The sequence below is a fragment of the Hibiscus syriacus genome, unplaced genomic scaffold (genome assembly GCF_006381635.1).
Source record: "Hibiscus syriacus cultivar Baekdansim isolate YM2019G1 unplaced genomic scaffold, ASM638163v2 tig00112281_pilon, whole genome shotgun sequence".
Lineage (NCBI taxonomy): Eukaryota > Viridiplantae > Streptophyta > Magnoliopsida > Malvales > Malvaceae > Hibiscus > Hibiscus syriacus.
In genome coordinates, this window is record NW_024063292.1 from 1,128,190 (window position 1) to 1,140,095 (window position 11,906).

Below are 11,906 nucleotides of genomic sequence, written 5' to 3' on the forward strand. Positions count from 1 at the left end.
ACTGAGTTGTGATTTTAGGTTTTAGGTTATGAGTTGCGATTACGGGATTTTGTCTTAATATTGGTTTTTGTAATTTGAAAATAAATACGCGTAGCGATTATAATGGCGCTTTAAATATCGCGTTGCGATTTACGGATACGCGTTGCGATTTTATGTATTATCGTTGCGATTTACGGATACGCGTTGCGATATACGGATACACGTTGCGATTTACGGATACGCGTTGCGATTTATGTGTTCGCGTTGCGATTTTCATATTCGCGTTGCGATTTTGGAAAATCGCAATGCGAATTTGTACTATCGCATTGCGATTTTCAAGAATCGCGTTGCGATTTTGGAAACTGATTTGCGATTCTGGGGATCGCGTTGCGATTTTTATTTCGCGTTGCGATTTTGTTGGTCATTTTGGCAAATCCAAAAAAAGTTGGTTAAAATCATATATTATAACTTTTTTTTGGTCACTGAGGCGATTTTCTCTATAAAAAAAAGTTAAAATTAAGGCCAAATTTAAAAGATACTTAGCGTTGATATTGCATATTAAGGGACAAAATAAAAGGTTTTAAACATTAGAGGGACCAGTAATTTCTGAAAACACGTTGGTTAAGAGTAATTTGGGTCAGGTTCTAGGCCAAGATTAATAAATGATATAACGTGATTGAGGGCTAGATGGGAACTCCTGCTCGTTCTTCAGTGTCGGGTACTCCTTATCATGAAGGCATGATGTCTCCAAATTACTTGCTGAGCCCAAATATCCACCTCTCACCCATTTCAGATGCACAGTTCTCTCCTTAGGTAGGTGGGATGGCATTCTCGCCTATGTCATCTCCAGGATACAGTCCATCATCACCTGGCTACAGTCCTACCTCTCCTGGTTACAGTCATACATCTCCTGGTTACAGTCCTACATCACCTGGATATAGTCCCACGTCACCTACTTACAGTCCTAGCTTACCAGGATACAGTCCGACAAGTCCAGCCTACTCTCCTACAAGCCCCTCTTATTCTCCAACCTCACCAAGTTACAGCCCCACATCCCCGAGCTACAGCCCAACTTCACCTGCATATAGCCCAACTTCACCTGCGTATAGCCCCAGTTCTCCATCATACAGCCCAACATCACCATCATAGAGCCCAACATCTCCTTCGTACAGCCCAACCTCACCCTCCTATAGCCCCACATCTCCATCGTAAAGCCCTACTTCACCTGCTTATAGCCCGACTTCTACTGGGTAAAGTCCAACCTCACCAAGTTACAGTCCCACATCACCAATAGCCCTACCTCTCAAGTTACAACCCGCAGTCAGCCAAGTATAGTCCATCTCTGGCATACTCACCAAGTAGTCCAAGGTTGTCTCCTTCCAATCCTTACAGTCCAACATCACATAACTACAGGTAAGTCATGGTAGACCAAAATCACTTTTTTGTATTGCTGCTGATGTTCAGGTGGTATCACTGTTACAAAATTTCATTCTTCCCTGTTTGCCTTGTTTTTTATGAATTTATATTTTTTCTTATATTGTGTGCTTGGGACTTTGTTTTTGATGAATTTAATTTTTTCTGTTTGTCTTGCAACCCGACATCACCATCGTACTCACCGACTTCTCCATTTTATTCGCCTTCAAGTCCAACATACAGTTCTAGCAGGTGACCTTTTATCTTCCAGTTGTGATATTTTCATATCAAAGCAAATGGTTGTTACATATTTCTGTTGGTACCATATTTGTTGTAAAACCTTTTCATAATTTGTGTATTGTTTTATTTCTCTGAAACCAGCCCATACAATTCTGGAGTGAGTTCAAACTACAACCCAAGTTCACAACAATACTGGTAAGCACAGACCAGATGATAAATTTAAATATTTTGTTCTTTTTATTTATTTATAGGGTAAAGTATAGTAATGGTCATTGAACTTTTCTAAATATTTCATTTAGGTCCTCCAACTTTTAAAACTTACAATACAGTCCCCAACATTTAGTCCGTTTGCAATATGATCCCGACATAATCGGCCATTTGACGCCGTTACACTATCGTTAGTACGTTTGCAATATGGTCATTGAACTTTTTAGACGCTTGCATTTAGGTCCCACAACTTTTAAAACTTGCAACACAGTCTTCAATTTCATTATAAACCCCAAGTTCTTTTTCGATCTCAAATTTCCTTTTTTGCTTCTCTCTTCTCATTTCCAGCGTAACTTTTCAGTCGGGGATGCATAGGAAATTCTAATCTAACTTTGAATTATGTGGAGGTGTTGACTTGAATAAGAGTTCATTGAGAGAAGACCAGACCAAGGGACTATCGGGACCATCAATGATTCAAGGTGTAATGTTAGATACAAGTCATCTCAGGTCAAGCATAGATGTTCGATGAAATGCTTGTGAGAAAAAAATGGGGTTAGAAATGCAGAGTTGACAAATACTACTAAGATGAACTAAGTATCATTGTTGAAAGTCACAAACAAATATGGAATTATTTTGTATAAATGGCATATAATAATTTTTTCGTTTAATCCTTGTGGTTAAATATTTTCTAACAGATGATCAAATATAATGAAATCCCAAACAACGCATTCACCTCTCAGTCTCTTTCACAACTCGAAAGACATCATGACAGGGTCAAGTAGCTGTTCTAAATATACTACCCTGTCATGATGCCTTTCGAGTTACGTGCATGCAAAATTGTTGTAATATCCTAATTATCAGGCCAGTGACCATAATGTAAGACTGTTAAACTTAGTGGTTGAATTAGAATAAATTGATAAATTCAATGATTTATGATGGAAATTCTGTGTATGGGTGATAACAATTTTGGATTTATGGAGAGGGCAATATGATCTTTTCATGATAAAGGATAATTATCTCCTTTATTTAGGGGATAAACACGTGTATTTGGAGAGATCTGGAATCATTTTTTTCTCTTCTTCCTCTTGCTGTGAACCCTCCATTCAAAGGTAAGTTTGCAAAATTTGTTGGTTTCTTCAAATTTTTGGTTTGGTAATGAAAGCTTGGGTGTTATATAAGCTTAAGGAAAGCTTATATAGGATTAAAACAACAAGAGGAGTAGATTAGAAATGAATTTATAAAATGGGTGTTAAGATGAATTGTTGATATAGTGTAGTTTTTGAAGTGTTACTTGGATATTTGACTTGTCAATGATCAATTTAAGAAGGTATGAGTAATAGAAATGATTAAGAATATGTTTGAAATATTGGTATGATTTTGAGATTTAAGTGTTTAGACAAGATTTTGGATAATTAAGAGTAGTAAATGAGGACAAGTTGGTTTGGAAGTATAAGGGTGAGCTTAAAGGCTTAATGTGTGATGAAAATAAGAGATTTAGGAGGATTTTGGTTGATTTTCGAATTGAAAATAACCATTATGGGCATAGAGTATTGGTACCATTAGAACAATACCGATACTTCAAGGGTTAAATATGTGGTTTTCTAAGGATGACATCGATACTGGTTGAAGAAGGTATTGATATTGAGTTGGTAGTATCGATACCATTTTCAAGATACAATTCTAGAACCTCGGAATGGTATCGGTACCGTCATGAGGTATCGATACCCCTGAAGGGAAGTATCAGTACTGTAGTGGTAGTATCGATACTTCTAGGCATGAAATGAAAATTTAGTGTTCCTTTCATCACATGTTATCATTTTTGATTATAAGTGATTCGAAGTACGATATTGATTTTCGATTGTTTTGTGTAGTTGTTGAAAATAATCAACTTCCGGTCAGCTCGACATTATAAGTACCGATTCAAAAGTGTTAATGATTTTGTTTAGGACTTTAGTGAGGTAAATGTGAGTGCAACTTCTTGGTTTTGTAGCAGAATTGAGGAAGACTTGCGATAAGCTAACCTCAGTGTTTTCGATCGAAAACTTTACAATTTCTTTTATGTTATATTGCAATGTTTTATTCAATTTATATTATATAAGTTATGTTTTATGATTATATGATTATGAAAATGTGACCTTTGAACAAGTGTATGTGAAAGTAACTATGTGAATAAGAGACACTTCGAATAATGATTGAAAATAATTATGTGATTAATAGCCCAAGGTATATGTATGAGGATTAGTGGTATAGTTGGCATGCCAAGAGTCGAGGTTTTTATGTGGTCATTCGGGACAATTATGTGGCACTGTGGTGCAAACTTATTTGGTACTTCGGTGCAAACATATGTGGTCCTTCGGGACAATTATGTGGCACTTCGGTGCAAATTACGAGTTGTGGTGACAACATTAGTGCACAACCTCAATGTACTCAAATACCTAGAGTTCTTAGTAGTATACATTGGGCATTTGGAACAAAGCTATACAAAGTGAATAATATAAATAAGTATATTTTTTTACATGGAAACAAAATGGAGTTTTTATAAAATGTTTCGATAAAACAAATAAAGCTTTTGTTTATCAAGTTAGTACTCTTAGTAACTGCCTCACTGAGTCATCGACTTAACGTTTGATTTCCTCACGCGTAGGTTTGAAGCAAGCTGAAGACTGATTTGTTGAGGATAACATAACCCGTGAATATCAGATCAAGACAAATTAAATGTAAGTTTTTGTTAATTTTGTAAACTGTTGGCATGTATTGTACATTTTATTTGAAATGCTCTGATCTATTTTGTAAACTCATATATTTTGTGTTTATGTAAATTATCAAAGCTTTTATGTAAATTATGAATGTGTAATTATTATCTTATTTAATTTAAGGTTTCTACCTTTTTATCTTGATTAAAAATTAAATTGGTTTTTATTTGTTAATTCCATATGTTTTGAAAAGTCAAAGTCAACGTGACACCTCAGATTCCTATCCGAGTCGGGTACGAGTTAGGGGTGTTACAATTGTCTTCTAAAGCTATAATTCAATTGTAAAATTTCCAAAATATGTAAAAAATCCAATTCTTTTACGATATATCAGTCCCATAATCAACATGAACTTATTAAAAATAATACGATCTCACATGACGCCGAAAACCACAGGTTGGATCAATACAATTCCCAGTAAACTAGTACCAGCAGTCTCTCAGATTGAGCCTGGTGATTTCACTATGTCGATAATCACAACCAATTCCCCGATTTAAAGAAAAACCAAATAAGAAGATAACAAATATTGACCCTAGGACCCGATTTCACTTCTATTCTGATGGACTGAATACCTTTCATAAGGAGTACTAAAAGTTTTGATTAGGAAGAAAGAAAGAAAGAAAATTAGATGGTTTTGGTTCAAAACTAATACTAAATATCCAGATCATTGATATGTAGTTCCAGAAACATAAAAATTTCAACAAAAAAATACACAATGCGAACTGAAAATGGAAAAGTGCGAAAGAGGAAAAACTTACTTCCGGATAGCCCAAAAGAGAAAATAAATACCTTCTTGCAAGTAAAGGGAGAGGCTAAGAAATAAACGCAATCGGTATTGCGTTCCAGCAATTCTTCCTGCATTTTTTCTTTGTAAATGAAAAGCTGAAAGACAGAGCACTGCTTGGGTTTACAATTTTACATGGCGGAAAATTGAAGAACAAAAACCAAACGAGACTGCATGTGAGCGAAGGAGACTAAGAGGTTAATGGGTTGTTTGGTATTTCATTATATTTGATCATCTGTTCGAAAATCTTTAACCACAAGGATTAAACGAAGAAATTATTATATGCCATTTATACAAAATAATTCCAGTTTTGTTGGTGACTTTCAACAATGATACTTAGTTCATCTTAGTAGTATTTGTCAACTCTGCATTTCTAACCCCATTTTTTTTCTTACAATCATTTCATCGAACATCTATGCTTCATCTGAGATGACCTGTATCTAACATTACACCTTGAATTGTTGATGGTCCCGATAGTCCATTGGCCGGGTCTTCTCTCAATGGACCCTTATTCAAGTCAACACCTCCACATAATTCAAAGTTAGATTAGAATTTTCCATGCATCCCCGACTGAAAAGTTACGCTGGAAATGAGAAGAGAAAAGAAAAAAAGGAAATTCGAGATCGAAAAAAAATTTGGGGTTTAGAATGAAATTGAGGATTGTGTTGCAAGTTTAAAAGTTGGGGGACCTAAATGCAAGCGCCTGAAATGTTCAGTGAACATATTGAAAACGTACTAACGACAGTGTAACAGCGTCAAACGACTGGTTACGTCGGGGACCATATTGCAAATGGACAAAATGTTGGAGGACTGTATTGCACGTTTTAAAATTTGGGGGACTTAAATGGAAGCTTTAAAAAAGTTCAATGACCATTACTATACTTTACCCTTATTTATATTTAAATGTTGTGTGTGTGCAGTCCTAGTTCTGGGTACTCTCCAAGTGTCCCTGGATATTCAACATCATCAACCGGTCAGTACACATCAAGCAACAAGGATAGTGATACAAACAATAAAGATGAGAGTAAACGCTAAGGCAAATGCCATTATTGGAAAGGGTTGGTTCGATCTGAAATTGTTGCTACTCTGCAGACAAAGATGGTTTTGTGACAAGAGTAAGTAATGTAGTCTCTAACATGCCCATCGTGGAACGATGTTGTATGTTGTATCTCGTAGAATTTACCAATACGGACATTTATGATATATAATTCATGGAATGGGTGAGATTGTAAAACAATCAGCCTTGTGTTGTATCTCTTTGTAAAACATTTATTTAATTTTATTAAGATTAAAATTAAATTGATAGAATACATGAATATTAAAGATTAAAATGTATAATTATATTAATTTTGTTAATTTTCATGTTATCACTTTTGTTGAGTGTTGACGTGAATGTTAACATCAAATGATCTAATTAAAGTATTTAAATGGCTAAATGATTTGATGGATAAAATTAAAATATCGATGATTAAAATAAAAAATAATAATAATAAAGTTGAGATACAAATATTTTACTCTTTATATTACATCATTCAGCTCGTATAATTTTATATATCATGAATGAATTAAAAAAATATTATTATATTATATAATTTTAAAATAGATTATATTATCACATAATAATAATAATAATAATAATAATAATAATACCAAACAATGTTGATTTAAGTGGTAAGCAGCTTGATATCGCTCGAGCAAAGTCTCGAATTCAAGTCATTGTGTATAGAGAAAATCCTTGTCAGGATACTCATCCACTAAAATTAGGTATGCGTCGCGGCGGCACAGATTAATCAAGTTGAAGCATTGGAACCAGAAGGGTAACAACAAAAAATAATAATAATAATAATAATAGAAGGAAATAGAAATACTCGTAAAACCTGTGTGGCACCTCGTGAAAAATGGTGATACACATGAATATCACAAAATGCATATTATTAATTTAGTTGAAAAGGTAGAAAACCTGTAGGATCCATGTAAGAGCAAACAGCTCTACACTCTATACTTATTTGATTCGCATGCTTGGATTGGACTACTCCCACCCTCATCCCAAACTCAATGTCTTTTGTGTTTAAAAACAAAAGTGATACAAAGATGCGAAATTATTTGTTTGTGCGTGTGTTTGGGGTTGCCCCTAAATGTTAACCACCAACAACTGACTGAAATTCATGGGAGCCACAAGCCATTCCGATGCACCAAACAGAGTCAGGGCTGCCAACTCCGAAGCTCTCTGTGTAGGATGAAACCGGTCCCAAAACAAATACTCCTCTCGATTCGAGCAAACGCTGGCCGTTTGATTGCACTGGTAAGTCCCATTTCCGCAACAAGCTGATGAAATATCCTTGAAACCTGAATCACAAGAGGTCGGACTTGGGTGGTAAAATGTACCATGTTACAAATGTTTTTCAAATGATAAAATGATTGCTTACCAAAGGCCAACATATCTTCCATCACAGAAGCGGTCATCAAATATGTATTCGCCAGTGCATATTGTATGTCCTGAACTTGGGAGCTAAACTTTTCTAGTAAGGCCACCGCCTCCGTATAGAATGCCTGCGCAAACTGCTGGGCCGGTAAAAAGCAGCTGTCGTTATGATACATCGGAATACTGAAAACAGCTCGAGCAAATGGGGTGCACCCAATTGGTGGAACGGTTAAGATACCGAATGTTCGCGCGCCCAGCTCGTACAGAGTCTGAATGGTGAATGAGCCACAATGGATGATAACGGTGAGCAATGACGATGTACTAGTTTGTAAGGAATGATTTTAAGGAAATGAAAGGCCGAATCCGTGTCGAACCTTTAGATGATTTTCGTATGAGGATACCAATGTGGCGTTGAACTCCGGTATGGTCATCGATGGTGGTACGGTGATGTTAAGCAGATACTCAAAGATGTCATTGCTTCCGATACTTATAAGGAAGAATGCTTTGGAAAGAATGGCATCAGTTTGTGCATCACTACCCGTCATGTTTGTGATGTTTGAACGAACGGTTGAGAATTGTTGGATCTGCTCCTCCAAGGATATCACCCTCTTCTGCACATATGTATCAGCGGTGATTAACAATTCAAAATTTTATTACTTTTTCCCTAAAATGGTTATACAATTTTTCTTATTTTTTAATTTCATTTTAACACACTAAATTAAATGTAATAATTTTCTCAAAATAATGAATATATATGAGCTACCCACCTCCAAAAATGCTACTATAATTATATATAAATAATTGTAAATTTTGATATTCGCCTTTTTGATTTCAACCAAAGCATAAGGAAAATAAAATAAAATAATAATTTCATCACCCATTATTTAATATGATATAATTTTATATTTCTTTATATTATCATTAGTTAGCCCAAATAACTAGTATTATTATCTATTTTGGTGTTTAAAGAGTTATTTATATTAAATTGTCATATGTATTAAATATCTATTATGGTTTGAATTTAAAAATTTGATTTGTTCAACTTTAATTTAAATATAACACAATTCGATGAATTAGAATCTGGATTGATTCAAATTCAAAACTGAAATAAAACCAAAAAAGTTAAACATGAAATAAAAAGTAACAAATAATTTAAAAATGAGTAAATAACCTCAGTGACCGAAAATGCATTATAATATACGATTTTAACCAACTTTTTTTTGGATTTACCAAAATGATCAACAAATTCGCAACGCGAATATGTAAATCGCAACACATAAGTCAAATTCGCAACGCGATAATCAAATTCACAATACAAAAGTTAAATTCGCAACGCGATAGTCAAATTCGCAACGTAAATAGTAAAAATCGCAACGTGAATAGTAAAATCACAACGTGAATAGTAAAATCGCAATGAATCTATATGTAAATTATCTCTTATCATCCATCTATAATAATTTGTTGGAAAAGTACATAAATAATTTTTATAAAAATTATTCGTACACGTGAAAAAATTTATATGTAAATGAATAACAAATCTATTTCATTTGTCAATCTTCATTACAAATTATTCTAAATTAAATTAATTAAAGTTTGAAATTTGAAAGAATCATTAACTCAGACTAATGAAATACATTTAAAAAATTAAATTTTGAATTATATTAAAAAAAGCTTATTCCTATACACATGTAGATAAGTTTTATTTTCCATTTAAAATCCCAGTCTAGAAGCAGAGAGTTACCATTTGAAATTCGCAACGCGATTTTGCGATTTTCTAAATTCGCGTTGCGATTTTACTATTCACGTTGCGCTTTTGGAAACTGAGTTGCGAAATTGGAGTTCGCGTTGCGAATTCGAGATCGCGTTGCAATTTTGTTGGTCATTTTGACAAATCCAAAAAAAAAATGGTTAAAATCGTATATTATAAGGCATTTTCGGTCACTGAGGTTATTTTTTCTTTAAAAATTCTTCGTGTTTAAAGCGGTCATAATTCAAACCTGTAATAACTCGAATTTTAGATCGTAATGACACGAATCTGAAATGATTTAAATTTAAAGTGACTCGAAATCAATCCAAATTCAAAATAAACAAATCTAGAATTGAGGGTTTCAAAATTGTGTAACCCTCGGGATTAGCCTGCGTAAACAAGAATGGCATGGTTAGTGTTTAAAGAGGAATTAATTGTAGGCAAAGTCGATAAGACGCTCACGTAGTTATACTGTCCAGTAGTGTTCAAAATACCGGATCCTCCGGAGGCAAAGTTGGCTCCCTTGAGTATATTCTTCTTGAAAGTCGACGGATTCTGGACAAGACGAAGAAAAGGTGGTGGACTCCTCTTTAGACCCATCAGCATCACTAAAACCAAAAAATGTTTATTAACATACATAAGGGAAATCAAATGAAAATGAATATGTTGGATATGTCCTCTTTACCTATTTCATCAGCAGTGTTAAGGCCGTTGCTGAACCTGCCCGTCGGCTCCGAGAAAGGGAAATCGATACCGTTAAAAGCGACATCCGCCCTCGCTTGGCACTCGGGTATCAAGTCATTAGTGCCAACGTCAAGAGTTGAATCTCCGAAGATGTAGACGGCTGGTGGAGGTGCACCTGCCGAAGATACTGCAAGTGACAGAAAAACAACAAGGAGACGTGAAATACAACTCTTTGCCATGAGACACAATCAATATCAGAGCTTTATTAGTTTTCGATTTTTGCCTGCTCGTACAAAAATGAGAAGTTGGGTCGAGAATTTATGTATGTTGAATGTAATATGTGAATAAACATGTAAAGTTAAGGGTGTCATTGTTCCAACCTGTCAAGACGGTGATCACCCAGGCGGTAAAACCTGAGGAAATGAATCTTCAAGCTGTAAGTAGAATAATTCCGAATCAAATAATCCATCTTTTTATGAAAATTACAAGGAAAGTACAAGCAAAATGAATTATGGGTAAATTACAAAATTTCTCACTCAACTTTTCTCTTTCTCCTATTTCACTCATTGTACTTTTACCTTTTCCAATTTACTCACTAAACTTTCAAAATGCTCCTGTTTTGATCACTCTATATTATTTTATTATTATTTTGGTATGACATGACATTTTTTATTATTTAATATAAAATAATTTAAAATATAAAATAAAAACAGAAGTTGATCGTCCACTGTTCGTCGGCGTTGGATGTCACCGTCGATGGCCGTAGATGGTGACCGTTCGGTCCCAAATTCCATATGTCACTTCGTCTTGACCCACTGAGTCTGAATCCAACCTCTATTTTGTCAGAACATGCTCTAAATTCGATACAAAATGAGAAATTTGAAACGTTGGTCACCATCGACCGTAGTAAATGATGATCGTTCGGTCTCAGATTTCGTGGGTTGCTTTGTCTCGACCCCATAAGTTGAAATTCAACCTCCATTTTATTGAAACATGCTTCGAAGTCCACGAATAGGAGATTGAAAGTGTAGAAATCAAAGTGTTTCCATCGAGACGCACTGGTTTTGGGACATTTTAGGATGAAACAACCACTAGATTCAGAGTTGAGAGATCGAGGCAAAATGATCCATGAAATTTGGGATTGAACAGTTGTTGATTTTGATGGTTGATTGTGGTCGACGGTGGGCGGTGATTATTTTATATATTTTTAAATTTAATAATAATAAAATATTGTTTTTATTTATTTTAAATTATTTTTATATTTTAATAAAAAATATCACATCATATCAAAATAATAATTTAGAGTGATCAAAACATGAGCAATTGAAAGTTTAGTGATTATATTGGAAAATTTGAAAGTACATTTAATGAAATAGGAGAGAAAGTAAATTCAGCGAGGAATGATGTAATTTACCCATGAATTATATACTAGGGATATATTTTTGGTTTAAACTAAAAAAGTCTCGAAACTATACTCCTTTTTTCTTTATACCCCTCAACTATGTTTTTGTCAAAATTACTCCTTAAACTATTATATGTAACCAGTTTAAGTACCTAAATTATTTTTGGTCAAAAGAAGTCTCTAAATTATGTCTCTCTTTTTTGCTTCAAGCCTCTGAACTATTTTTTTAGTCAAAAAAAGTACCTAATTTTGAATGACATGTCAACATCTTATTGGCC

The 11,906-nt window shown here is 34.3% G+C and overlaps 1 protein-coding gene and 1 pseudogene across 1 annotated transcript; one reads left to right on the plus strand and one right to left on the minus strand.

Moving 5' to 3' along the window:
- Positions 1 to 666: 666 nt before the first annotated feature.
- On the plus strand, positions 667 to 6,408 carry LOC120177048 (annotated as a pseudogene).
- A 1,066-nt stretch (positions 6,409 to 7,474) lies between these two features.
- On the minus strand, positions 7,475 to 10,465 carry LOC120177049 (GDSL esterase/lipase At5g33370-like). Its single transcript, XM_039183306.1, has 5 exons — positions 10,228 to 10,465; positions 10,005 to 10,150; positions 8,170 to 8,406; positions 7,800 to 8,064; positions 7,475 to 7,719 (listed from the first exon to the last, which is right to left on the minus strand). Exons 1-5 carry the CDS (start codon positions 10,463 to 10,465, stop codon positions 7,505 to 7,507), a joined length of 1,101 nt encoding a protein of 366 aa, XP_039039237.1. The 3' UTR covers positions 7,475 to 7,504.
- Between the last annotated feature and the right edge of the window lie 1,441 nt (positions 10,466 to 11,906).

What these genes read in the sequence shown, in the direction of transcription:
- LOC120177049 (XM_039183306.1), bottom strand. Translation starts at nt 10,465, where the DNA reads ATGGCAAAGAGTTGTATTTCACGTCTCCTTGTTGTTTTTCTGTCACTT. An exon ending in CTACTGGACAGTATAACTAC is followed by an intron (nt 8,407 to 10,004) that starts GTGAGCGTCTTA and finishes ACATATGTGCAG; the next exon opens with AAGAGGGTGATATCCTTGGA. An exon ending in GGAAGATATGTTGGCCTTTG is followed by an intron (nt 7,720 to 7,799) that starts GTAAGCAATCAT and finishes CTTGTGATTCAG; the next exon opens with GTTTCAAGGATATTTCATCA.